This window comes from Erythrolamprus reginae, chromosome 4, assembly GCF_031021105.1.
Source record: "Erythrolamprus reginae isolate rEryReg1 chromosome 4, rEryReg1.hap1, whole genome shotgun sequence".
In the NCBI taxonomy this organism is placed as follows: Eukaryota; Metazoa; Chordata; class Lepidosauria; order Squamata; family Dipsadidae; genus Erythrolamprus; species Erythrolamprus reginae.
In genome coordinates, this window is record NC_091953.1 from 46,835,335 (window position 1) to 46,862,703 (window position 27,369).

At 42.7% G+C, this 27,369-nt stretch overlaps 1 protein-coding gene across 2 annotated transcripts; it reads right to left on the reverse strand.

Annotated features, from left to right (window-relative positions):
• Positions 1-1,867: 1,867 nt before the first annotated feature.
• Positions 1,868-26,852, reverse strand: PDZK1 (PDZ domain containing 1). Of its 2 annotated transcripts, none has more exons than XM_070750240.1 (9): positions 26,767-26,852; positions 16,859-17,067; positions 14,716-14,962; positions 11,888-12,024; positions 9,284-9,479; positions 8,664-8,860; positions 5,200-5,385; positions 3,120-3,422; positions 1,868-2,427 (listed from the first exon to the last, which is right to left on the reverse strand). In XM_070750240.1, the coding sequence occupies exons 2-9, from the start codon at positions 17,063-17,065 to the stop codon at positions 2,392-2,394; spliced, it is 1,509 nt and encodes a 502-aa protein (XP_070606341.1). In that variant the 5' UTR covers positions 17,066-17,067; positions 26,767-26,852; the 3' UTR covers positions 1,868-2,391. The 2 variants fall into 2 exon arrangements, with proteins under 2 accessions (XP_070606341.1, XP_070606340.1); XM_070750239.1 differs by lacking the exon at positions 26,767-26,852 and adding an exon at positions 23,526-23,730.
• Between the last annotated feature and the right edge of the window lie 517 nt (positions 26,853-27,369).

The window sequence follows — 27,369 nt, forward strand, 5'->3', positions numbered from 1 at the left end:
AGAATACTTGCCAGCTTTTATTGAAAAATAATACATTATGAAAATTCCACTGAACAATTGTTAGAAGCAGAAATAGCAGCAAATTGTCAAATTTAATATGACGTCCAGTTTAGTTGTGGTGGTTAAGGTACCATGCCAGAAACTGAAAGATTGAGTTCTGGTCCTGCCTTAGGCATGAAAGCCAGTGGGGTGACCTTGGGCCAGTAATTCTTTCACAACTTAGAAAGTGGCAAACTACTTCCAATATCTTACCAAGTATATTTAAGGGATTTGTCCTGGCAGTTGTCAGGAGTCAACTGACAGGAAGACACCAATATACAATAAATATAAAAACATATAAACAAAAGTAATTATAGGGTCCCCCATAATTTTTTCAAAATGGGAAAGGGTCATGAGGAAAAATAGAAAGTTACACTGATCTATACTGTTGATATTACAAAGCTCAAAATGCTTGTGGAATTGGGAACTCAGCAGCACTTTCTATCCTTTAAGCCAGTGTTTTTCAACCAGTGTGCCGTGGCACACTAGTGTGCCGTGAGACATGGTCAGGTGTGCCGCGAAGCTCAGAGAGAGAAAGAAAGCAAGAGAGAGAGAAAGAAAGAGAAAGAAAGCAAGAGAGAGAAAGAGCGAGCAAGAGAGAAAGAGAACAAGAGAGAGAGAGAGAGAAAGCAAGAGAGAGAAAGAGAACAAGAGAAAGAAAGCAAGAAGAGCAGGAGAGAAAGAAAGCAAGAGAGAGAGAGAAAGACATAGAGGGAGGTAGGGAGGGAGAGAGAAAGAGAGCAAAAAAGAGAGGAAGGAAGGAAGAGAAAGAAAGGGATGGAGAGAGAGAAAGAAAGAGGAAGGGAGAGAAAGAGGGAGAGAGAAATATAGCGAAAGGGAGGAAGAGAGAGAGAGAATTTTTTGTCCAAACTTTTTTTAGGGCCCCCCCCCCCTGCTCAATGTGCCCCAGGGTTTCGTAAATGTAAAAAATGTGCTGTGGCTCAAAAAAGGTTGAAAATCACTGCTTTAAGCAGATGAGAAAAAGGAATGAGGTATGCTGAAAGAATAATAATGAAACACCAACCAAGACTGCATACATACTTGTACTATCTTAACCATAGGAAAAATCTTGATTTTTTTTAAAAAAATATTTAATTTGAAAGTGCCTCTTGTTTTCATTATTCTTTCACAAAAAAAGACACCTGTGTCATTGTTACACTTAAGTGTTTGCTTTCAAATTCATCACAAAAGCCTGTACAGCATTGGTTGAATTTTTGGGGCTTCTTTTATAGGTCTGTTCAGTTCCCATAGCAGGAAATGCATAATAGGCAACATCACTGGAAAAAAAGAATTTCTAATTCTAATTTTTACCTTGAATTCAAGATGGAGGGAGCTGGGGATGAGAGGAAAATTGTGCTGCTGAAATTTGATCATTAGCTGCTAAAATTCTGGGCCCAAGCTTTGTGATACTGGGGGGTGGGATTGGCATCCCTTAAATTACATAAATTAGAGCAATCTGCTCATGGGTAGAATTAATGAATACAATTGGAATAATGTGCTCTGACATGTTAGCTGGTAAGTCAGAAGCTGTATGTGAAAGGAAAACTGACTTATTTATTTTCCATATTTATTATTTATATAATTAAAGATAGGGAACATACCTAATATAGTACTCTCTCCTATTTTGACTCACAACATTTTAAATGAGATAATATGAAACAATTTATTTTTAAATTGGGTATCCATCAGAAACTAAACATCCTAATAAGTAGCTACAGCAATATTCTTTGGTTTCTTCTTCAGAAGCTAATGTTCAGTCAAAAGTCCTAAAGTTAATTCTGCACTTAATAAAAATTGGATGTAGCTGACAAAAATATCACAGAATAAATGCAATATATTTTAGTTTTAATTGATACAGTAAGTCTTCTTTCGTACAATTGAATTCTCATTGTGATTTCACTTAGCATGACCATAGTTTCTGATAAAAAACTCCGGTTGCAAAGATTTTGTTCATGTTCAAATTAACAAGGGGGAAAAACTTGGTTCATATCATGTATTTATATATCCAAATCACATCTCTTCCCCTATTTTAAACACCTGCACACCGAGGAATGAAGGACAAGAACTCAGTATCATGTACTGATTTAGAATTGTACTCTAATATCATCTTTTGCTGAAATTAATCCTGTGATGTTTTTGCATTCAGTGTGGTATGGTGCGGTGTGATCTGAGATCAGTTTAGCTATATTATTTTCAATACATTCATTTGGAAGTAATTCTCAGTGTGACTTGGTTTCAAGTAAGTATTATAGGATTACAGTCAAGATTTCTTTTAGCAGTATTGGCACATTTGCTTCAGAATTGGAACCCCTTCAAGTACAATATGAAAAAAAGACTTGGATTCTACTATCTTCACAATGATGTATCTTCTTCAGAGGATGAGCTGGCCTAGTGAAAAAAGCAATAACGCTGTTAGAAAGACTGCAAATAGATTTAGAGCACTGTTAAGGGGAATTAGTTACAGTACATCGTAAACTTTATAGATTTATAGATTGAGCTGTGAGATGAATTGATGCTCTGATTATGAATGCTTCAAATTTCACAATAAAAATCTTTAAAAAACTAAATCATCTGGTTAATTACAAATGTTTAGTCATTATGTGGTTTAAGCACAGTTTGAAGAAAAGCTCAGCTGAGCTCTCTAAGCCAATTCTTTAGGGCAGGAGTCCCCAACCACCGGGCCGCGGACCAGTACCGGGCCGCGGGGCATGTTGCACCGGTCCGTGGAGTCAGCAGCTGCCGGTCCTCATGCCGCCACCCCCTCCCTCCAGCGCTTCACCTCCCACTGGGCAAGAGGGCTTAGGAGGCAGGTTCTGCCGGCCACAGGACGATGGCAGGAAAGAGGGGCGGGGAGGACCAGCACCCCCATGCTTAATCCCGCCCCCAACCACGCCCCTTTCCGCCCCCACTGGGCCATAGAAAAATTGTCTTGCTGAAACTGGTCCCTGGTGGAAAAAACGTTGGGGACCACTGCTTTAGGGCATATCATTCAATCATTTTGCGGAGTATCATATTGGTTTGATAACCAGATGCTGCAGATTCTTGTGAGGTTTTTCTGAAGTTAATTCGAGGAAACTCACCTTTTCTTGTGGTTCTACCAGTGCATTTTTTGGCTCTATTGCTTGTATCTCTGCATAAGCAGGAGGCTCACCCTGGTCGTCATTTAATGGATCAGCCATTGAGGCTGTAACAGCCTTATTCTGGGAGCAGAAATGCTGATAAGCCTTTTCTTCACACACCAATAGTGTCAGGCTGTTACCACTGTCTTGGATTCTTGCTACTACATCTTCATACTCTTCATTCTCTACATTGGTACCATTCACTTCTATCACAATGTCACCATCTTGCAGCCCAGCTATATTGGCAGATCCATCCTTTTTTACCTGCAATTAGATTGTCTGAAATTACTGTAGTAGAAGCTGCTGTTCTGCTTGATTGACAGCAGCACGTTGTCCATGGTAAATGGTGTACTGTACATACAAGTACAAATTTACTTTTTTTATTCAAGGGTCTGAGGGCTGGTTATAGCCAGGTGCTGCTGTTTTGGATAAAGACATGACTTTGGGGAGGGGGACATGCATGGATAGTGCCTGCAAAATGGCAGGCGTGGTGTTACAATTGGAGCCCATTTGTTTTGTGCAAAGCGGTATGTTTTCAGTTGCAATGCCTCGACTTTCATTTGACAGATTTTGAGCCATTGGGCATTCTGGGTTGTGGAATACATTTCTGCTGCCATAAGAGCAGTGACAATCCTAGCCAAGGGTGAAACTCAGAAGTGGTTGCAATCTTGATCCAGCCACAGTTTTTGGATTTATCACCTCTGACTGGAGAGAACTATTATCTTAATTAAAGCCTCACAAATCCCACAAGGTATGTTGCTATGTTTGGACCAGACAGACTTGTCCTCTGGGAAGAGGGACAGAAGAACCTGTTATTGGCTCCTTTGGGGGTGAGTGCTGCAAGTGAGCACATAACACATTTGAATTAAGGTCTCAAATGCCTGCAGAAATTTAAGATAACTATTTTGTCTAATAATGTCCCCTCCCCAAAATGAAAAAGCATCAATTGCAATTTCTAAAAAAAATAATAACACACAAAATTTATTCCTTGCTCCAGACACAACCTAACTGCAGCTATATTTTATATTTTCTACTCTTCAGTGGAATACTAAATGACAAGGTAAGTTTGTTATCATTATAGGTATGTAGATCCAAATCAACATATTTTTTCAATGACTGCTTTTAAAAACAAAAGTCCAGTTTCCATGAACAGAAACATTCATTGTATCTGTTCATTGTAATCAATGGCTCTATATTCTCTTCCCCACCATCCATCATAGCTTATGCCAAGAGATTATGAAGACAATTTGGGTGAAAATTGGAAACAAAACTCACCTCTTATAATGTACAGAATGTAGCCAGAATTTATATCAATTCATGTTACTTTTTCTGCAAATAATTGAGACTGGATTTTTTATACTGACTATATTTGTATACTTGTATCAATGTGGGAAATAAAATTGGTGAAATTTTTTTTTCTTGGACTTTAGAAAACAAAAAACCACCCGCTGCAACTATATTTACCATTTACTATAGACACACTTTTTAAAAAAATTCTTAGTCTGAATTTAATTATCTGATACTATTTTAAAAATGATGTTTGTTTACAAGATGACAATTTCTTTTAAAGTATATAAAATGAGAATTCAATCAACGTTAATGAAATCACATTTTAAGATTGCCTTCGGCAAAACAAGTTAGAGAAGGAATGAAAAACTTTTAGATGGAATCAAAGTATGAGAATAAAGGTGCATTATGTTGCTCTAATATTAAATCTCAAAAGTATGTTTAATAATAATAATAATAATAATAATAATAATAATTTATTAGATTTGTATGCCGCCCCTCTCCGCAGACTCGGGGCGGCGTCAGGATGAGCATCAATAAATTAGTCTGTTTGGGTCTGGAACATATTTTACTGTGTCATTTCCAAATTTCTTTTATTCAGCAGCTATTGTATTTTGGTAAGACACAGAACAAAGATATACTTCTATATATATTCTACTGAGTACATGTACACTACAGGATAGAATGCTGTGCATTTTTGCCTGGTCAATTGTGACTTGTTTTGTTCGCCAATGAAAAGATTCTAGACTAATACCTCTTTGATGAACACTCCAGGTACATTGTTAATGGCATTCAATCGAAAACCAAATCCTGTGGTACTTTTTATGAGTTTACAGAGTCTGGGCTTGCCATTTTCTTCCTCAGCATGCATGGGTATCTTTGTAATGCTCAGATGTGGCTCCAGTCTTGTATGGTCATAGACACAAGGAGATATTTTAGCCTTAACCAAGAACAAAGGAACATGAATGGAAACATAATGAATATGAGCTGGAGCATGATGATACACAATTTTTCATATTGTGGAACAGCAGTGCAGACGCAGATGCCATGGATTTCTCCTTTTCTATTGCCCTCATCCCCCTCCACCCGCCCAGCTCTTTTTTTTCACAGTTTTTCACAATATAGAAGGAAGGAGATTTAAATTGCTGGAGGCAGTTAAATTGTAAGAAAGGATAGTTTGGTGTTGAGCAATGACTCCATTGTGACTCCTGCTGTCATATTTTGACAATCAACTAAGGGACTTTGTTTGGATCTGGGGGAGGTGAATAATAGCACAAACAAGCACTTCCCCATCATTGGAGTGAAGCTAAACAGGAAGGAGAATTACACATGCCAAAATGCTTTATGGAGTATATATCAAAAGAAAACTTTTTTAAAAACTTTAAATTATAAAGCTTAAAAATAAATTATCTGTCTTGCCCACTTCTGTTTTCTAAATGAAACATTATTCATTTTTATTTTGTCCCATTCCACCACCACTGTGTAACTTCTAATTCTTTTCCTGGATGGAATGTAGTTTGAGAGGTAATGTGCTAAGAGCCTCAGAATTGTAATAAGGCAGCTGCTCTAACAGAATTCAACCTTCATAAGGTTGAAGATGCTCTATGGAAGCAAAAAATGCCTTCCTAGAGCCTCTGTGCAGCCAAAAATCAGCTCCCCAGCACACGCATGTTGGAGCTACGCTAGGGCAACAGCTTGGTGCCAGTAGATATAGCTCTGCGTGCCACCTATAGCACCCATGCCATAGGTTCGCCATCACTGGCCTAGATTTTTGCAGGTCAAATTTGCAAAATAACAGAGACAATTTTAAATTACAGTATATAATTTCTCCTGCCTATCAGTAGATCACACCTTTAATTACTCTTTTGTTCCTACCTCCTGTCAAAATAGCAAAAATTAGAGAAAATAAAGCAAAAATAGTTCTGAAACTCTTGATTGATACAGTAATTTTGTCACTTTAAGATCTTATCATTGCGTATGTACTTATATATACTTATATTCCACTTTCAATGTAGGCATCTTTACTTGGAACAGCTTATACATGTGGTGACACCTTTAACAAACAATAGTATCTGCCTACTCCAGGTCCTTGGGAAGGACTCAATAGGTAGACAAAAATGCTAATTTCAATCTAAATATCTCAACCACAATGCAGATAGTATTCAACTTACAGCAGTTTATTCAGTGACTGTTCAAAATACAATGGCACTGAAAAAAATGATTTATGACCATTTTTTACACTTATGATCTTTGTAACATCCCCATTCTCATGATCAAAATTCAGATGTTTGGCAACTGCTTCTGACTTATGGCTGTTGCTATGTCTTAAGGTCACGTGGTCACCTTTTGCAACTTTTTGACAAGAAAAATCAATGGGGAAGCCAGATTTATTAACAACCTTGTTGCTAGCATAACTACTGCAATGATTCACTTAACAATTGTGGCAAGAAAGGTCATAAAATGTCACAAAATTCACTTAACCAATGTCTCTCTTAACAACAGACATTTTGGGCTCAATTGTAATCATAAGTTGAAGTCTACCTGTATAATAAAAAAATAAAGGTAATTGTTTCGAAATGGATCAATTATTTCAAGAGGAGATTACCATAAATACATCTCCATCAATTGTCATTTATTTCGATCTAAGATTGATAGCAAATTGAAAGATGACCTTATGGCCGAAGTAGGGTTGCACAATTGAGAGCAGTTTATGCAATTCCTATTGTTGCTAGCTCATCTTATTTTTCTGTTTTACATCGAGGCCTTTATTCAATATAAGCTTCTATATTGTATTAAAGCTGTACATGTTGTATGGCTCGAACATGATATTATTTGTTTAGAAGTCCTCATAAAAATAATTATGAAATTCAGAGTGGAAATAAGGTTTAGAAGGACAACTGTATTTTAACTACAAATTGTATAGAAAAGTTTTAAATCAAGAGAATAATATAATCTCCTATAGCAAAGTGGCATGTCATTTGTGCTAAACTCTTTTCAAACTCATGGAGACTGAAAATCATATTAACTAGGAAAAAGATAACCAGGAGGTAGCAATTTAATAGTATTATCCTTATACATATCATTTCCTGTATGTCTTTTAGTCCTTCCCCGCCCCACCATTTCTCCCATTTCAGAAAGAAATAACATCTAATCAACCAAGACTGAGCCGTTAAGCATGTTCAGACCTAATTATTACTTGGATAAAAGATCACCTGGAAATCAATGGGAAGGTAAAAGACCATACCTGAAAGAACACAATAGCAAATCACGTCCATCATCCATATTGTTCCCAAGAAAATTAAATAGAAGAGAAATCAAGATAACTTCAACAAAACTTCTCTTAGGGGCCAAATAATATAAAAGAACTGATTTGTTCAGTTTCCATTCAATTCAGAACCCAAAGTATAATGTGCAAACATTGTTATCAGTATCTAGATTACAAAGCAGATAGCTACCATGCCATTTAAATATTGAAATTGTCTTCTTAACAACACTATTAATGCAATGTTTACAAGAACTTTGAATTATTATGTATGTAATGAATCTAATGAATGCTCTTCTAGATTTTTTTAAAAATAAAATGAGTCGAACATAATGCTTTATTTTCTCAAGAGATTAGTTTATAATTTTGCCATGACAACATATTGGGCACCCTGGGAAGCAAATATTATTTTAACAACTGGACAGCCTGAAGGCTGCTGTGCTGTCATTTCCTCATCCTTAAAATGGAAGCATGATTACAATGTCAAAAATTGCTGCAGTGAAATTTAAATTTTTTAATCTTTTCATTAGTAATCATATTTCAGAATGCTGACTTTTGACCTAACTAGTTCTGACTTTGCAGAAGTAGTATGGTAGCAATGATTGCTATCATAAAAAAGAGCTGGAAATATTCCAGGGTGGCTATTCAACTTCTGGAAAAGTATACCTAAATGCCATGACGTCGTTTTCCATGGCAAGAGAAAACAATGCAGACAAATCCGGTTCTGTAAAGCTACCAGAACTATTTTTTGGTTTTTAATACTTAAGTGCTGCAAACACAAAGTTGTCTTGTAAGCCGAAAGGCTAGAATAATAGGTATATATAAAGATTTAAAGCTGTTATTCTCAGAATGTTAGGTATACATGCACATTTGCATCAGAACAATCTTACAACTACAACACTTCCCCTTCCTGCCATACATAATTTCCATTCTTGCATTCAAGCTCTGTACCTTACCATTTTATACACGGTATTGGTCTCTTCATCCACCACTAGTAAGGTTGCGTTTTCACCAGATTGTCTGATTTTCTCTACCACAGCTTCATGGTCCAATGCTTCAACTGGCTCTCCATTTACAGCGACCAAGATATCATTGTCTCTGAGACCTGCTTTAGCTGCAGGGCTGTCTGAATCGATGTCCTTAATCAAGTGACCTGGCCCCCACAAATAAATATATATCAGAAAAGCTTAATATCATAGCAAAGCTTAGGCCAATAGCTAATGTTTAGTTTTGTACTTTGGTTTTCAAGATGTAGTATTAAGGCAGAGAATAAGCTTGGCCACATCCCTTTCATTTTGATATATGCCCTCTGTTGTGGACCTTCTAATAGTTTAATATACATCAAAAAGCAGAAGCCGGACCAGGCCCATAAAACTGGAATGGGAGATTTTCCCTTCAACAACTGTTATGCAAGACTATTAAGGAGACAACTGGCTAAACGTGGAAGGAAATTGTGCAGTTCTTTAAATGCTTTTTCTTCTATTAATTATTACATGGCTTGGGAATCTACTACATATCTGTTAAAGAATTAAAGTCCCTATTGCATAGTTATATTACCCTGTGGCCTAATACTTACCTTTGCCATTTTGCTCCATTCTCAGGTAAAATCCATAACCATTATTCCCTTTTTTGAGCTCAAGATTTCGGGGCTTGTGAGGTAATAATTTCAGATTGGCCTTTCCCCTTATCAGCTGCATATTCTGTCTGTGGTAATATTGGTCAGTTTCTTTATCTGACAGTAGAAGCACAATCTGATTCCCAGACTTTTTTACCTGAGGACATAAACATAGAGTTTATATTTTGGTCCTATGTGCAGACTGAAATGTATAATGTATAACAGTATCCTTTTTTTGATGATATTTTCATTGGTGAAGCTAGAATTGTTCTCTACTTTCATTATAAATCCCGCATTTCTGAAATTGATATTTACAGTACAGTATTTCCTTTTTCTCATATTTATATATTTCAGATGTGCACAGCTTTATAGCTATTTTGGAACTAACCACTTAATATATCAAGTACAGTGTTCCCTCACTTTTCGCGGGGGATGCGTTCTGAGACCGCCCGCGAAAGTCGAATTTCCGCGAAGTAGAGATGCGGAAGTAAATACACTATTTTTGGCTATGAACAGTATCACAAACCTTCCCTTAACACTTTAAACCCCTAAATTGCAATTTTCCATTCCCTTAGCAACCATTTAGATTATTACTCACCATGTTTATTTATTAAAGTTTATTAAAAGAAATATTTATTAAAAGCAGACTAAAGTTTGGCAATGACATATGACGTCATCGGGTGGGAAAAACCATGGTACAGTGGTACCTCGAGATACGAGTTTAATTCGTTCCGGACCTGCGCTCTTAAGTCGAGCAGCTCTTATCTCGAACGACTTTTCCCCATAGGAATTAATGTAAATAATTTTAATTGGTTCCAGCCCTAAAAAAACTCACAAAGTTAGTCTAAATTATGCAAAAAGACATTGCAAGAATAAATGTAACTTTACTTATTAATAAGATGATAAGCTGAGAGCTTTCCTTCCCTTCCTCTTTTTACCCAAAACAATCAACATGGCAAACTTTTATTTTTATTCATTAAACTGTAGTTATTTATTCAACTTCACTGCCACCCAATCCTGTAGAGGGAGGAAAGAAGGGAGGAAGGAAAAGGAAAGCAAGAAATAGAGGAAGGGAAGGTAAAAGAGAGAAAGAAAAAGAGCAAGAAAGAAAGCAAGCAAGAGAGAAAGAAAGAAAGAAAATGAAAGAGAAATAAAAATAGAGAGGGAGAATGAAAGAAATGGAAGGAGGGAAGGAAGGAGAGAAAGCAAGAGAAAGAAAGAAAGCAAGAGAAAGAAAGAAAGAAAGAAAGAAAGAGAAAGAAAGAAAGAAAGAAAGAGAAAGAAAAAAGAATGAAAGAGCAAGAGAGCAAGAGAGAAAAAGAAAGAGAGAGAGAAAGAAAGAAAGAAAGAAAGAAAGAAAGAAAGGCAACTTCAAAGAAAGGCTCACTGAGCATCTCTCACTCTCTCTCTCTTTCTATCCCTCTCTCTTTCTCTCCCCCCTCTCCCCCCTTTCCCTCTCTCTTTCTCTCTCTCCCTCTCTCTTTCTCTCCCCCCTCTCCCCCCTTTCCCTCTCCCCCCCCAGGCCGGCAGCAATGTTTTAAAACAGCCGCGCCGTTTGCGAGCTAACTCCTGAGGTGCGGAAGTTCGCCTTTGGCGTTTGGGCCACTCGGAATGTGAAATTCAAAACAGCGTTCGGATCCCCCCACCCCCAGCAGAAGCCAAGGACCCCCAGAGTGGGGCGGCAGGGGAGGCGACCGCCTCTCCACTCACCAAGTGCCGGGATACGAGCTGAGAAGAGCCGGGCTGGCTTACTTTCCTTCCTTCCCGCGCTGATGCAGAGCCACTCGAACAAAGCGTCACGCCCCCCTGACGCTTTTGGTGGCAAAAGAGCCCAGCGTCGCTTCGGAAGCCGCCGAAAGCATCAGAGGGGCGCGACGCTTTGTTCGAGTGGCTCTGCATCAGCGCGGGAAGGAAGGAAAGTAAGCCAGCCCGGCTCTTCTCGGCTCGTATCGCGGAGAGGGGCGGCATACAAATCCAAGTAATAAATAAAATAAAATAAAAAAATGTCTCTCCTCTCCCAGCTCTTATCTCGAGTAGCTCTTAAGTCGAGCAGCTCTTATGTCGGGGTTCCACTGTATAGGGGAAAAAGCAGCGAAATATTTTTTTAATTAATATTTTTGAAAAACTGTGGTATAGACTTTTCGCGAAGTTCGAACCCGCAAAAATCGAGGGAACACTGTAATACTATTAGTACTCAGAGTTTTTATTCAACCTGGAAACAAAATTTTATAATGGAAAACACAATGCACACAGGTAGATATGATTTGACTCAATTTGGAAGGATGAACCACTATTAGGAGGAGGTTGTACTTAACTTTAGGGACTATGCAATTCACCTTGCTTAATATGAAAGAGTTAATTCAAACACATTTTTCCCCATTTATTGTGTGCAACTTTATTTTCCATCTGTGCATGCCAGTCTTTGTCTAAGGCAATCTACTTGCGCATGCTGTGGCAAGATGCAACTGGAGCAATAATGAGCTATATTCCATCAAATTACCATTCTAATTTGATCTGAATTATCTACAAGAATTGGCTGACAAATAAGGTTAAGGCTCAAAGTACCTTCTCAACTGCTTCTTCATGTGTATTGTTTTCCACATTCTCCCCGTTGATTTCTATAAGGCGATCATCTGGCTGCACTCCAGCTTTTACAGCTGCGCCCAGTGGAATCAAATCTACAATGAATAAACCTTTCTGTTCTGGAAATGAGAAGCAAATGGGAGAAACAGAAATGATTCTTCACTTGTTAATATGTTTATTTTGCTCACAGTAAACACAGCATGGGTAGCAGTATATCCAGTCTAGTTCAAAGAACTATAATGGCAGCAGAAGTGTGGCAGTGACATTTATGCCCAATCAGTGCCTCGGAAATTGAAAAACAAAACTTATTATCAGTAATCATTTATGCTTATTATCAGTAATCATTTATGCTTTGTCAGATGCCTGAGGGCCCCCTGCAATTATATTGGTGTACGTGACTGATTAGTAGTAAATTACTTATTAACTACTACTGGTTTTTCCAGTGTTCATTAGAACTTGATTTAATATTTTACACCTACTTTTAAGTACCATTTTTTTCTCTCCCTCTCTAGCTCTACCACCCTCCCAGAATACACTAGCTACTTCTGGCATGCAAAATCAAATGTGGATGTAAAGAATCATGTAATAATACAGCATTCTGGTCATTTCTTTTGTTTCCATTGTCATAGAATGGCTTCCTTATAAAAGTTTAACAATATAACAAAGTCTAGATTCCTCTATCAGAAGGCCATAGCAACGTAGGCTGTGGATGATCTAAAGCAGCCTATTTATATAACTGACAAAACCCAATCAAAATTTCTAGACTTTGCATTGCTCTTGTGATGACTGACTCCCAACTGTCTTGAAGAAAAAGTCATTTTCCTGTTCCCTATGATTTAAACATTGATGCCATAGCAACAAAAGAATCATTAATGTGAGAAATTGTAACACTTAAAATGAAGACAATTCTTATCTTGAAACTATTAAAGTTTTTTGTGTTATGATCTTTAACTGGTTGAAATGATGCAACATAGGACAACAATTTTCAACCAAGATACATGAAACAGATTAATTAAAATACTGTATATGTACAAAATTTGGAAATTCAATTTCCTGAGGCAATAAAATCTGGGTAAGTTGTGATGGGTAGCTGCTGCTGCAAATCATTTGATTTTCAATTCCAACTTTCTGTGACAATTTCTCAGCAAGTCTTGAAACCCTTTGTCCCTTCCCCATCCAGCAGTTGTTGTTATTATTATTATTATTATTTATTGGATTTACATGCTGCCCCTCTCCGAAAACTCGGGGCGGCTAACAGCAATCATAAACAGTATACAATAATAATCCAATACTAAAAGCGAATTAAAAACCCCTTAATATAAAAAACCAAACATACATACAAACATACCATACATACAATTGTAAAGGCCTAGGGGGAGAAGGAATCTTAATTCCCCCATGCCTGGTGGCAAAGGTTTGTTTTAAGTAGCTTGCGAAAGGCAAGGAGGGTAGGGGCAATTCTAATCTCTGGGGGGAGTTGGTTCCAGAGGGCCGGGGCCGCCACAGAGAAGGCTCTTCCCCTGGGTCCTGCCAAGCGGCATTGTTTAGTTGACGGGACCTGGAGAAGACCCACTCTGTGTGACCTAAAGGGTCGCTGGGATTTGTGTGGCAGAAGACGGTCCCTGAGATAATCTGGTCCGGTGCCATGAAGGGCTTTATAGGTCATAACCAACACTTTGAATTGTGACCGGAAACTGATCAGCAACCAAAGCAGACTGCGGAGTGTTGGTGTGACATAGGCATATTTAGGGGAAGCCCATGATTGCTCTCGCAGCTGCATTGTGCACGATCTGAAGTTTCCGAACACTTTTCAAGGGTAGCCACTTACTTGCCTTCTAGAAAGGAAAGGGAGGAAGACAGGGAAGAATGGGGAGAGAAGAAAGAAGGAATGAGGGAGGAAGACAGGGAAGGAAGTTGAAAGTTGCTCTCATTCCCATTACATTTTGCTCATCTGTGGTCATTTTCTTTGCTTAGGTAAGGAAGTATCTCTTGAAAGATAACTCAACAGGCATGGGTTGTCAAGTAAAATATAAACAGAAATCTGCAACCCTCCACTTACATATAATTGTGAGTGGAGTACATATAATTTATAGCCAGAATGAGTGAGAGGGCTAGGCCAGAGTTATTTGTCTTGTATCTCTAAAAATCACACTTCTTTTCAGTGGAAGAGCAGCCAGACATTGAATGAAAAAGCATTCAAATATTTTTCTTCTATATGTGAGTAATACATACAAATATGGTTTAATATGCCCAGAAATTTGTCATTTAGATGCCTTGACTCACTATTTCTATCATTTTAGAAATGCTTCAGATTCGTTCAAGGACTTATTTTAATTAGCATAACAATTGACCATCCTAATAATATCCTTTAATAGATGATTTAGAAATCTGGGCTTTAAATACACATTCAAAAATTTGTCACAGATAGAAGATAAAATTCTTTATTGGCCAAGTGTGATTGGACACACAAGGGATTTTTCTTTGGTGTATTTGTTATCAGTTTACATAAGGAGAATAAAATACATCTATCATAAGGTAGCTAAATGGTTCTACACAAGAGGTTTACATACGGGGTGGGCTGCTAGCCGGAATGCTAAATAGGGCTCATTGACGCAGCTTGTGAGTGCTTGCAGGGCCAGCACGATTTTGATTCTGCACCTGTGGAGATAGCAAAATCGTGCGCAGAGCTGCAGGTGCGCCTGTGTTTCAGCGAGGGTTTTTGCTTCCGCGCATGCCAAAACACAGGCTCACCTGCGGCTCCGACTGGAGCCCACCCCTGTTTACATACTAATTTTGTTTGTTGTCCTTACTTGAATAAGACTTCAAAGAGAAACCATAGCTATTTTTTTCCTTAGTCAGATAACATAGACGGGGTTGTGGAGCTGAGCCCAATTCTCCAGATTGCATAGGTTGGGGTTCTTCTGCCTGTTCTTGGTTTGTTGACGTTTTAGACAGTTCTTCAAGACCGATTCCTTCTTTTAAGGCACTTTCATAAGAATGGTCATCCAAAACAAGGAATAATATAGGAATTACACTTTTTCTAATTAAATCAGTCACCTATAATTGATGCAATGAGAGACCAAGAGTTAACTAAAAGAAATAGCTAAATGGAATCAAATATGAATTAGGGGAAAAAAACATCCAAGAGAGGATAATTAGGTCACAGAGCTGTTTCATACAGCTGTTTCTTGCAGAGAAAATTAAAAAGTCAAAATAGCTGTTGTGACTATGCAATCAAAACCCCGCCTCTTTTTGATACACATATAACGTTATTTGCACACCTACCTTTCCTTGAAGCCTAGGGAAGACCCAAAAACAATGAAAAAGCAGAATTTTCACTAAGTCGATTTTTAAAATGGAGAGGGAAAATGATGACCCTGAGAATTTGTTGAAAATAGTAATAACTGTTTTATAATGCTACCAATAGGATTTACTCTTGCAAATTGTACTTATTTGACAGAAGTTTTAGTACTGATTTCATATCTGATATTCAGTGATGGACTCCAACAGACATGATCAGGTACGAAGAACCAGTAGAAAAAAATTGATTTTTTTTCTTTTTCCCCCTTCTGGGCTCTGAGTATGTTTTTCCTATCACAGTAAATAAGGCTGAATGTGTATAATTTTAGAAGAGCTGTGCTCTTCTAAATAATAGATAATGTAGATTTTATGTGCCTGTGTGTAATATGTATGTACATATATGGCATATATACGTAGAATTAAATAATATATTTTGGATGTTCAGTAATAGTAAATGAAATTGTATCTCTTTTAGGCGAGGAGTGGCCAGGCACCCTAACCCAAACCCTTGTTGTGAGTGACGTCAAGTTGGCCGTCTTTAAGCTAGTTACATGATTTTTAAGCCACCCCGGTCAAGCCACTCCCACCCGGTCACATGGCTGGCATGCCACACCCACAAAATAAGCCATGTTCACAGTGTGGGAGTAAAATGTTTTGCAGCCCTTCACTGCTGATATTGTAAAAAATACAAAAGTTGAACTTAGCTGGGTTAGCTAAGATCAGCCATTACAAGCTCCTGTAAATGCTTCCAAATGCTGGCTCTCAGGACTTCACCGTTTTCTCATCTTTTCTATTGTACAATGATGAAAACTCCATGAAATCATCCATGTCTCTTCAAAGTACTTAGAAGTTAGTTGTCATTTAAATTCCTCTATTATTACTGACTAGGCATCAATGTTCCCTCTAATTTTTTGGGGGGGTAGGCAGAAAAGTATAGTGTCTGAGCGGCAGTCCCTTTGGGACTGGGCGGCACAGAAATATTAAATAAACAAACAAACAAACAAACAAACAAATAAAAAACCCACCCTGTTTTGCCTCAGAGAATTTCAAAATAAAATACTGTACTGTGTGTCTATAACAGTGAGCTCATAATAGGGCAACTCTATCAATATCAAAATGCCACTTAAATAGTTGAGCTAGTTTCAAACTAGATTTTGATTTTCTTTCTCTCTTCCTTACTCCCATTCTTTTTTCCCCTCTTTTCCTTCCTCTCTTTTTTCTATCTGTTTCTCTCTCTTCCTCTCTTCCTCTCTCTCTCCTTCCCTCTCACTCTTTCCCTCTCAGCTTCTGGGCAGGTTTGGAAAACTCTGAGTTGATGATGATTTTTAAGTGAGCGATTGCTCACTGCTCAACTTAGAGGGAACTATGCTAGGCGTAAAGGTTAAGGGAAAGGGAAACTGGATTCTATTGCTCATATGGAAGATGAAAACAAATATTCGCTACTTTTCTCTGAAATAAAGAAATATTTTCGTTGCAGAGGCTTTTTTTTTTTGCTTTGAGTGCTGGCAGAAGATTTTGCAAGTGTTCATCCTTGGAAGAAGAAAATATTATGAATAAATGCATACAAGGATCCCATTGGTTGATGAGTTGCGTGAAAGTATGTGCTTTGTATTAGGGAAAAAAACCCCCACCCCATAATAAAATTTCTCCCACCTTTACGTGATCTTCCTTATCTATAAACACTCCATTAATCATCAGGACTCTATCTCCATCTTTTAGTCCTGCCTTCTCTGCTGGACTATCCTTTTCTACATTTCGGATAAGATGTCCTGTTTTGAATTTCTCAATGCGCAGGCAGAATCCATAATTTTCACCCTCTTCTTTGACCAGTGTGCATTCTCTTGGTTGAAGTGACATCATTTCTGTCGAAAAAGTATAAAAGACAAATCTGCCAGAACATGCATGTGAAGAAACAAAGACTATTGAAGGAAATTGCTCAAATAAAATGAATCAAGTGAGCTACTCATAAAAGGGAATGAGAGGGAGAAGAGAAAGCATCTTTCAGCTGTGGCGAGGGGGGCGTTTGCCCAGGTTCGCCTGGTGCACCATTTGTGGCCCTATTTGGACTGGGAGTCACTGCTCACAGTCACTCATGCCCTCATCACCTCGAGGTTCGACTTCTGCAATGCTCTCTACATGGGGCTACCTTTGAAAAGTGTTCGGAAACTTCAGATCGTGCAGAATGCAGCTGCGAGAGCAGTCATGGGCTTCCCCAAATATGCTCATGTTACACCAACACTTCGCAGTCTGCATTGGTTGCCGATCAGTTTCCGGTCACAATTCAAAGTGTTGGTTATGACCTTCATGGCACCGGACCAGATTATCTCAGGGACCACCTTCTGCTGCACGAATCCCAGTGACCAGTTAGGTCCCACAGAGTGGGCCTTCTCCGGGTCCCGTAAACTAAACAATGTCGTTTGGTGGGACCCAGGGGAAGAGCCTTCTCTGTGGTGGCCCCGGCCCTTTGGAACCAACTCCCCCCAGAGATTAGAATTGCCCCCACCCTACTTGCCTTTTGTAAGCTTCTTAAAACCCACCTCTGCCGTCAGGCATGGGGGAACTGAGATATTCTTTCCCCCTAGGCCTTTACAATTTACGTATGGTATGTCTGTATGTAGGTTTGGTTTTTATAATAAAGGTTTTTTTAGTTATTTTAGTATTGGATTGTTACATGTTGTTTTTATCATTGTTGTTAGCCGCCCCGAGTCTACGGAGAGAGGCGGCATACAAATCCAATAAATAAATAAATAAATAAATAAATAAATAAATAAATAAATAAATAAATAAATAAATAAATAAATAAATAAATAAATAAATAAATAAATAAATAAATAAATAAATAAATAAATAAATAAATAAATAAATAAATAAACAAACAAACTTTGACATCGGAAAAATATACCAGGGACTGTAATGCGATGGGGTCATCTCATTATAATGAATTTATCATAATATCTTACAGATATTTTCTTAGAAGAAAACTTGAATGAGTTACAATTTAAGTCTAATACTATTTTGCCTATATTACAGTACATAGCCTATATTTGTCTTCAAAGTAGGACAGCTCAGACTTGTTTTAACTATATACATTGCGGCGCAGGCGGAGTAATAGTCGGACACAAGGTGTGGGTATAACGGGGTCACTTTTATTCAACAACTTAATTCTTAACTTATTAACTTATTTAAACCATTAACCCCACATGACCTGCAGGGTGCAAAATCAAATGGGGGCGGAATAACATGCCCAATTCAGTCAGCAACCCTTGGGCGAAAACTCCTTGAAACTGGGTGCGGGTCATGTTAAACTACACCTACCCCCTGCACCCATACTACGCCACACCTGGCGTGTGGGATGGCTCGCTACTGGTCTACGTTAAACTCCAGCCAGCGAGCCACAGGAGCGACTCACTCCCCGGACCCAGGCCGGTCGAGCCCTGTAATCCGAGAAGGAGCTCGCCCCTCACCTCAGTAGAGATGCCCCAAAAGGAGCTCACCAGTTGCTATTTATTTTATTTTCCGCCCCCTATCGGCCACCCCCCCCTCCCCCAGTGACCCTAAGGGGGGGGGGGCACTAGATGGTGGGGCCACCCCCTAACCACACTCCCACGCACAGAGTGGAGTAGGCGAAAAACAATCACAGCTCGTCCAATTCTGCTGCGACTGCAAAAATTCCCACTCGGCCCCCCGAAGGGCGACCCATCATATGCACCCTGTAACAGAGGGAGGGTGGGTGGGTGCCTCACGCTGCTCCGGGCGAGACTGCTGCGCCACAAGACAGCCCTCTCTTATAGGGCTGCCTCCACTCGCCCGGCCAATCGGTGCCCACGCACCGCACCACGTGGTCACGGCACCCGACGTGGGTGCCGTGACTCCGCCCCCCAACATGGCGGCCTCCATCCCCCGCCGATCGCCGCAAACCCCACCGGCCGGTAAGTCGGCTGTGGGAATTGCGGCGCAGGCGGAGTAATAGTCGGACACAAGGTGTGGGTATAACGGGGTCACTTTTATTCAACAACTTAATTCTTAACTTATTAACTTATTTAAACCATTAACCCCACATGACCTGCAGGGTGCAAAATCAAATGGGGGCGGAATAACATGCCCAATTCAGTCAGCAACCCTTGGGCGAAAACTCCTTGAAACTGGGTGCGGGTCATGTTAAACTACACCTACCCCCTGCACCCATACTACGCCACACCTGGCGTGTGGGATGGCTCGCTACTGGTCTACGTTAAACTCCAGCCAGCGAGCCACAGGAGCGACTCACTCCCCGGACCCAGGCCGGTCGAGCCCTGTAATCCGAGAAGGAGCTCGCCCCTCACCTCAGTAGAGATGCCCCAAAAGGAGCTCACCAGTTGCTATTTATTTTATTTTCCGCCCCCTATCGGCCACAGCAGGGGGTGAAATTTTAATTTATTCCCCCTGCTCCCCCCCCCTGCACATATATGTGCAGGCACCTCTGCAGGTCGGCTGTAATTTAACGTTCCCACTATCGGTCAAGTGCACACCGTCCTGCCTGTGCAAGTCTATGAGGGATGCCCTGATGTCTGGATGAGCTATCACTCCACCCCCCAGCCTGAATCACCCACTTCTTAACCACTCTGTTTACCCTCTTTCGAGCCTTATCCACTGCGCTAGGGCTTCTGTCCTGCCGCCAACTCCTCCTGGGCAGGATGTTGGACCACCACACACACGTATCTGGCCACCGCTCCCAGATCACCTCAAACTCTCCCAAATGTGCCACAGCAGCTCCACACCTGTCATCGCTCTCAGATCGCTCCCACCAACGTGCACTACCAAACAGCCCGGCACCCTTCGCACCCTTCCACTGTCGAACAACAGTGGAAGAACTTCCCGCCAACATAGGCCTCGTCGGCCCACCACTGAGCCACCACTCGATCGATCTCCAAACTCGTGCCGGGCGTCGTCTCACGGGCCCTCCGCTCGGCCCAGTACACCATGCTGTGGCCACATATCAGGATTCTGCGGCGCCAGTCAAGACGTCGGGCTAGAGAAAGGGAGGAAGCAGAGCAGCATCAGACTGGCGGCCCGGCGCCTCCCCCCCCGCCCCGCCCCACTCACCTAGGGGCGGTCGTACGTCCGGAAGGCCCCAGATCTCCAGCGGCCCACTGTCTCTATATCCAGCCTGCTGAAACCTTCGACTGCTGCCAACGACGCTGCACCTATTCTGAACGAGTGAGTCCCGTAACGCCTGGGGTCCAAGCCCAGCCTTGCCAGCGCCTTGGACGTGACAGCCCAGAACTGGTACCTGGTCAGGGGAATCCCCGGACACATGCCAAAACACAAAACCCAGCTCTACACCCTGTGGGCCCAATACGCCCCCAGCGCGGCCACCGGGCATACCCGCCGGTGTTGGCCCGGGAAACTTGGACCGTCACACCTCTACCCCTCTGGTCGGTCTTGGACCGTCGCAACCTTAAGGACACCGAGCTACGACCTAACTTGATATCCCTAGTGGTGAACGCCTGGCCGGAGCTATCGGCTCTGGAAGCTGCTAGAACCTCGCTAACCCGAAAAGCCCCGAAAAAACAAGGTCACCGCCGCGGCGTGGTCCAGTGCCGCCTCATAAGCAGAGCGGCAGAGCCGACCCCACAGCTCGTAAAGCCCCATCAAGTGTGTGAGCTGTAGGGGACGCCTGCTGCCACCCTGGGCCCGACCTTTCTCCCTGATCCAACCCTCTAATGTCTGTCTAATCCTGAAATCGCCTGTGGTGTCCGCAAGGCCCCGAGACTTGGCTACGAAGGCCAGGCCTGCCAACTTGCCCCTAATCTTCCGGGCAGACAACCCACAGCGGCGGTCAAGGCGCGAACTTCAAGCAGGTGTACGGCCGGGGCCGGCCGGAGCTGATCGTATCTCCTATCATGACGAAAAGCCGAAAATTCCCTACCTGCCTGCTGATATGCTCTCCTGGGCTCGTTCCTAGATGAAAGAGTATGCACTACGTGTACAACCGCCATATTGTCACCCCAAATTGGACTGTCCTATCGGCAAAACTGGATGCCCACAACTCAATGGCCACTGCTCTTGGGAATAGCTCCAAAAATGTCAAATCCCCACAGATGGCCCCGCCGCGCCACTCCTGCGGCCAGTCAGCCCGGAACCATTTGCTTTGCCACACCACTCCAAAGCCGGCCGTGCCCGCCGCATCGGACCTCACTTGGAAGTCCGCTTGCAGCAGCATATCCTGCCTCCACAATGACACACCGTTGTACCCGTCCAGAAACCCTTGCCACACCACGAGGTCCTCCCTAACACTCCTCGATGACTTGATCCTGTGGTGCGGTATTTGACACGCCAACCGTTGCCCTGTACAGTCTACACATGAGGCCCTTCCTGGCGCAATCACACGACAAGCAAAATTCAACAGGCCAGCCAGGTCCTGCACCTGACTCAAAGTCACCTTCTTTGCGGCTCGTGCGGCCCCCACCGCTTCCTTGAGTCCAGTCAGTTTATCATCGGGTGGCCTACACGTTTATGCAACGGAGTCCGCCTCGACGCCCAAAATTGTCAGTTTGGTCGAAGGCCCCTCGGACTTTCCATGAGCCAAAGGTACGCCTAAATCCGTGCATAAAGCCTGGAAAACCAACATTCCTTGCTGACAAGCGACAGCGCCCGCCGGCCCCGCGAATAGAAAATCATCCAAATAATGTACTACAGACACAAAGCCCATACTTTCAACGTGGGCCCCCTCCAAAATTGCACTAAACTTCTCAAGCAACGAGCAAGATATAGAACAAACCCATTGGCAAGGCCCTATCCACAAAGAACCCGCCCTTGAACTGGAAACCCAACAAGACGAAATCCCCCCCAGGTGAATGGGTAAAAGCCTGAAGGCCGATTTGATATCACACTTCCCCATCAACGCCCCCCACTCCGCACGCCCGGACCATCGCGACAGCCGTCCCGAATGGAGTGTAGCGCGCCGAGCAGAGCTCCTCGGGAATGTGGTCGTTCACCGATTCACCGGGGGGAACAACAGGCGATGTACCGGCCTGAACTCACCCGCGGCCCTCTTGGGCGCCACCCCGAGTGGGGACACCTGCAGTAAGGGCAGGGGGAGCCCCGAAAAGGGGGCCCAAAACCCGGCCCTCGCGCACCTCCTTCATAATTTTGTCCCGCACTACGTGGCCCATACCTGCCACATACCCCAAATTGTCCGCCATGCAGGCCCTGCGCAGCCCCCCACCCGGGGTCCCGAAACCCGCGGTAAGCCCCGCGAGCAGGAAATCCGCACCCTTCTTGGGGCGGTACCCGGTGAGCCAATGCTGCAACCTGTCAAATCTAACGGGGGGTTAGGCCCCTTACCTTGCGCTCCCCCCAGGCTGGGGTTTGGCGGGGGTCCCAGCGTCCTTGGAGCCGGCCCCACCGCGCCCCCGGTAACAAGCGGAGGTCGGGTGTCTGCCACTACACAAGGCGCAGGCGTGGCGAAAGCGACAATCTGCCCTGGAACAGGCCCCTCTAGCGCCGTACTCGTAACAGCACGGCTGGCCTCGAAAGGACGGCCCAGCCGTGCTGCGTTGGCCGGAGGCCGGGGTCCCCGTCCCCACCGCCGGGCGGGGAAGAGTAGCCTCCTTGCCCGTTGTTAAGAGCAAATGACCTGTGGGTGTTCGCCCACTGGCCGGAGTAGACGCTTGTTGCGTGGCCTGAAGCCACAGATCGTTATGCCGCATATCCCACGGCCAGTGCCTGTTGTGGGCGGCGAACCTGCGAAAATCCTCGTCATATCGCTTCCAAGCCTCGCCCCCAAACTCCTGATACGCTCTCAGAATCATGTTCATGTACAAGATGAGCTCGTGTGTCTTATGGACATCATCTTCTACCACCACAGAGTGGTAGGCCAAAAATGCATACGCCCACGACAGAATTCCCTTGTCCATTCTGGTGCCTTTTGGGTCCTCCGACCCCTTCTTGCCCTCCTTATCCTTCTCCTTCTTTGACTTGGGCGGTAGCAAAATCTGAAACATGTCCACGTAAGCACCCCGCCAAATTTTACGTTTGAGGGACTGGGACATGTGCATACTGAGCGGAGTGTCTGGTAGGCCCGGCGCGAAAGGATTATCGCTGTCAAAAGAAGTACTGGTAGACCCCGAGGTGGTTGACCCCGAGCTGTCCCTAGAGGTATCCCTCTTCCGTTTATGCTTCCTAGCCACAGTCTTTCTACGCCCCCTCCTCCAGACCTGCGCAGCTGTGCGGGAGCGCCATGTCCTGTGACCCCCCTGTGTCGTGCGTTTTGAAGCCCGTAGCAGGCCACGAGGCCCTCTTGGGAGGGACCACCGGTGCCTAGGCACAGGGCACTCACCCCAGTGAGAGGAGTCGTCATCCGCCTCCTCGGAGCCGGATACCATCCTGCTGGCCTTCCTCCGCTTGGTCTTTGACTGCGCATGCCGGTCCTCGTGGGATCTCTGCGGGCTCCCAGCCGACTCCGAGGAGCTCCAAGCCCCATCCGCGCCAGCGGCTGGCGTGGCCCGGCCCCGACGAGACCTGCCCCGCTTCTTTGGCCTCTCTTCCAGTTTCTCGAGCAATGAAGACAATATACGTGAGGAAACAGAAAGCGAATCCCTCTCCCCCTGCCCCCTTCTGGCAGGCCGTGATGCAGAAGCCTCTGCTTCAGAGAAACCCGATTCCCTACCACTGAGAGGCCCCTCTTCAGCGCTGGAAAACTCCTCTGGGGCCACCAGTGGGTCCACGGGCGGGGCCCGGCCCGGGCGGGGCCCCCTCGCCCCCACTGCCGCTCCCCTACGGCCCCTCGAGCGCCCCCTGGGGGTCGCCACCCCCCTGGGGCCTTCCTCACTCTCCTGCCTCCTGGCAGGCCCTGCCCTTGGGGCCTCACTCCACGCCCGCTTGGGCGCCCTCCTTCTTCCAGTGCGGCGGGGCTCAGTGGGAGGGGCCCCCGGCCCTCCGGCCTGCCCCCCCGAGGCCCGCCGCCGCGCCCCCGAGCGACCACGTCCGCCCCCCGCCATGCCTCCCTGTTCACTTGCGCCTCCAAACCCTGTGGGGGGTGTCGCCGAAGCGAGCTAAGGCTCCAGCCGCCGCTCGCGGCTCTTCTGGCCTCGAAGGCCTGTCGCTCCGGCGCTCCTTGGCTGCGCGCGCGGCCTCCAGGCCTGTGACGCAGCTCGCTGGGGGGAAAGGCAGCAGCAGCCTCGCCTCACGCTGCTCCGGGCGAGACTGCTGCGCCACAAGACAGCCCTCTCTTATAGGGCTGCCTCCACTCGCCCGGCCAATCGGTGCCCACGCACCGCACCACGTGGTCACGGCACCCGACGTGGGTGCCGTGACTCCGCCCCCCAACATGGCGGCCTCCATCCCCCGCCGATCGCCGCAAACCCCACCGGCCGGTAAGTCGGCTGTGGGAATTATTTAAATTTATTTACATTCTCCCACCAAGTCAGGGAAATCTTTAATTTCTTTCTCATACCTTCATCTCTTTCTGGCCTAAGCTAACATTTGTTTGTTTGTTTGTTTTGTTTTGTTTTTTGGTTTGGTTTGTTTGTTTTTGTTGTTGTTGTTTTTGTTTGTTTGTTTGTTTGTTTTCTTTCTTTCTTTCTTTCTTTTTTTCTTTCTTTAAATTTGTATGTCGCCCAACTCCCTAAGGACTCTGGCCTTCCTCTAAATTATATATGTATTGTATTGCACAATATTTTATAATATTGACTGCTTTCATGAGGCTAAACAGGTTGGACTTGATTGGTAGTTGAAAGAGAAACAAATGGGAAATGCCAGGACTATAAACCAGACTGGGAAATGAAAATGAAAAATGGAAAACAATCCAGAGCAGGATCCAATTTGTGTTGTGACCAGGACCAGAGGTTTATCCTTTCATGTTCCCATACTTGTGCTGGAGCCCAGCCTCAAAAATTATCTCTCTAGCAGAGTTTGTGTTTTTGGCTATTCTGTGTGTGGTATTTATATGGTGCCTAGTTGTGTGTGGCTTTTAATTGTTGTTTGGGATGTTGATGGAATCCCAATGGTGAAATATTAGGTTGTTGGCTATTGTTTCCTTGTATTGTTGCAGAGAAATCTATGATATTTGCCCTTGAAATTACTAGGAATCAAATTTAGCTCCAAGGAAACTTTAATATGAAAATATAGATAATCAATTCAATGCCTGTCTTAACTCTACATTTAGATAAGGGGATGAAAGTAGTAAGATGAAGATAGCATTCTTAGTAAGATGAACTACTTAGCTATTATGCAGTGAACTAAGAAATGCTGAAGTGGAGTCTTTCCCAAGTAAATTGAGATTATAATCCTTAGTTTCTAAGTCAACATTTTTCAGTCTTTAGAAAGCATCAAGGCATAATTTATTATAGATCCCATTTGTTCTTTTATTGTTATTTATGACTTCTGGAGAGTAAGGCATTTTACTAACTTTATACTTTAGGATTTCTTCGACTTCACCTAAGATAGTCATGTGAATACCCAAGATCTACAGAGAATTGAGTGGAACAGATTGGTTTTTTTTTAAATTATGTTATTATTTTCCTGAAGTCAAGGCAAAGCCAAAGTGATTCTCTTTAACCCATTTTTGGCTTATTTTTAAAGAACAGTGTGAAGTGAAAGAAATACAGCACTTTTCAAGAGCAATATGTGTTGCTGACAATATTTGTTTGCCCCATTCTCTTCTAAAACGGTATTGCTAGTAATCATATTGCTAATTTAGTGTTTTGCAATAATATGTACTTTGCTCACTCTTCCTTTGCTCCGGATGCATGATAAAGTTGTTGACTTAGTTAATATATAAAGAATTATGGTTAATATGTGGAAGACTTTTCTTAGGTCAAGAGGTGACGTCAACAAGAATCAGAATATTAGTCTATTAAGCTAGAATGTTTTGCTTGTTGAACCATTTTATTGAATAAATTGAACTGAATTGACTAGATGGCATTCAGACTTTTTTTCACTATTGTTCTTTCCATTTGAACAATAAGATAGCTAATGCTTTTAATCTCCTTAAAATATTGTTAAATAAAATAAATTGATTCCTTTATAAAAGCTCTTTCCACTAATCCAACCCTCCTAAAAGATCCCTAGACTTCTTGGAAGCCTTTTCTTTTATCAAACCCTGAAACATTATGCTGAATACAGGTTGGAGTAACATTTCTTCTAAAGATCTACCTTATAAATAACTATTATCTCACTGATGACTTGTGGAAAATCACTATCAGTTCTTTTTCTAGCTGTGCAACAAGTTTGCTCTTTTGATTATAAAATGAGGCGAGAGAATAATAAGTGTGCTTCATTGAATTTATAAAGGCAGAATAAGAAAGAATGAATATATGATTCATAAAAGACCTCTGTGCAGGGAGGTGTAATCCTATTCCATACATAGATATACTCAATGGTCTTCTAAATATGACTATTAGAGCCAGCAAGCATCATCCATCTTTTCAATCTTCATACATTAAAAGCATATTTGGTAATTATTGACAATAATTTAACTTTATGCAAGACTATATTTAATAAATATAAGTAGTTTCAACTTCCTTTCCCTTATTGTCCTTCCCCCTCAGATTTGGAAAAAAAGGCACCAAGAGTCTTACCTGCCTATATAGTGCACAGTCCTCAGAACGGTCTCTGGTATTTCATGCTCTGAACTGCTAAAGCTAAGCGCAGTTGCACTTTGAATGAACAAAGGTTGAATTAAAAGATGATTTATTTAACAGGGCTTCACTGCACACATTCCTTGATAAGCAGTTTTTCATTACTTTTAGCTAAGCACTACTGACCTCTTCTTGGCAGCTTGGATCCCTCCCTAATAGTTCAGAGATCATTATAGATACAATGGGGGGAAAAGTATGTAGTCAGACACCGAATGTGCAAGTTCTCCCACTTAAAAAGATGAGAGAGGACTGTAATTGACATCATAGGTAGACCTCAACCATGAGAGACAACATGGGAAAACACATCCAGAAAATCACATTGTCTGATTTTTAATAAATTTATTTCCAAATTATGGTGGAAAATAAGTATTTGGTCAATAACAAAAGTTCATCTCAGTACTTTGTTATATATCCTTTGTCGACAATGACAGAGGTCAAACTTTTTCTGTAAGTCCTCACAAGGTTGGCACACACTGTTGCTGGTATGTTGGCCCATTCCTCCATGCAGATCTCCTCAAGAGCAGTGATGTTTTGGAGCTGTCG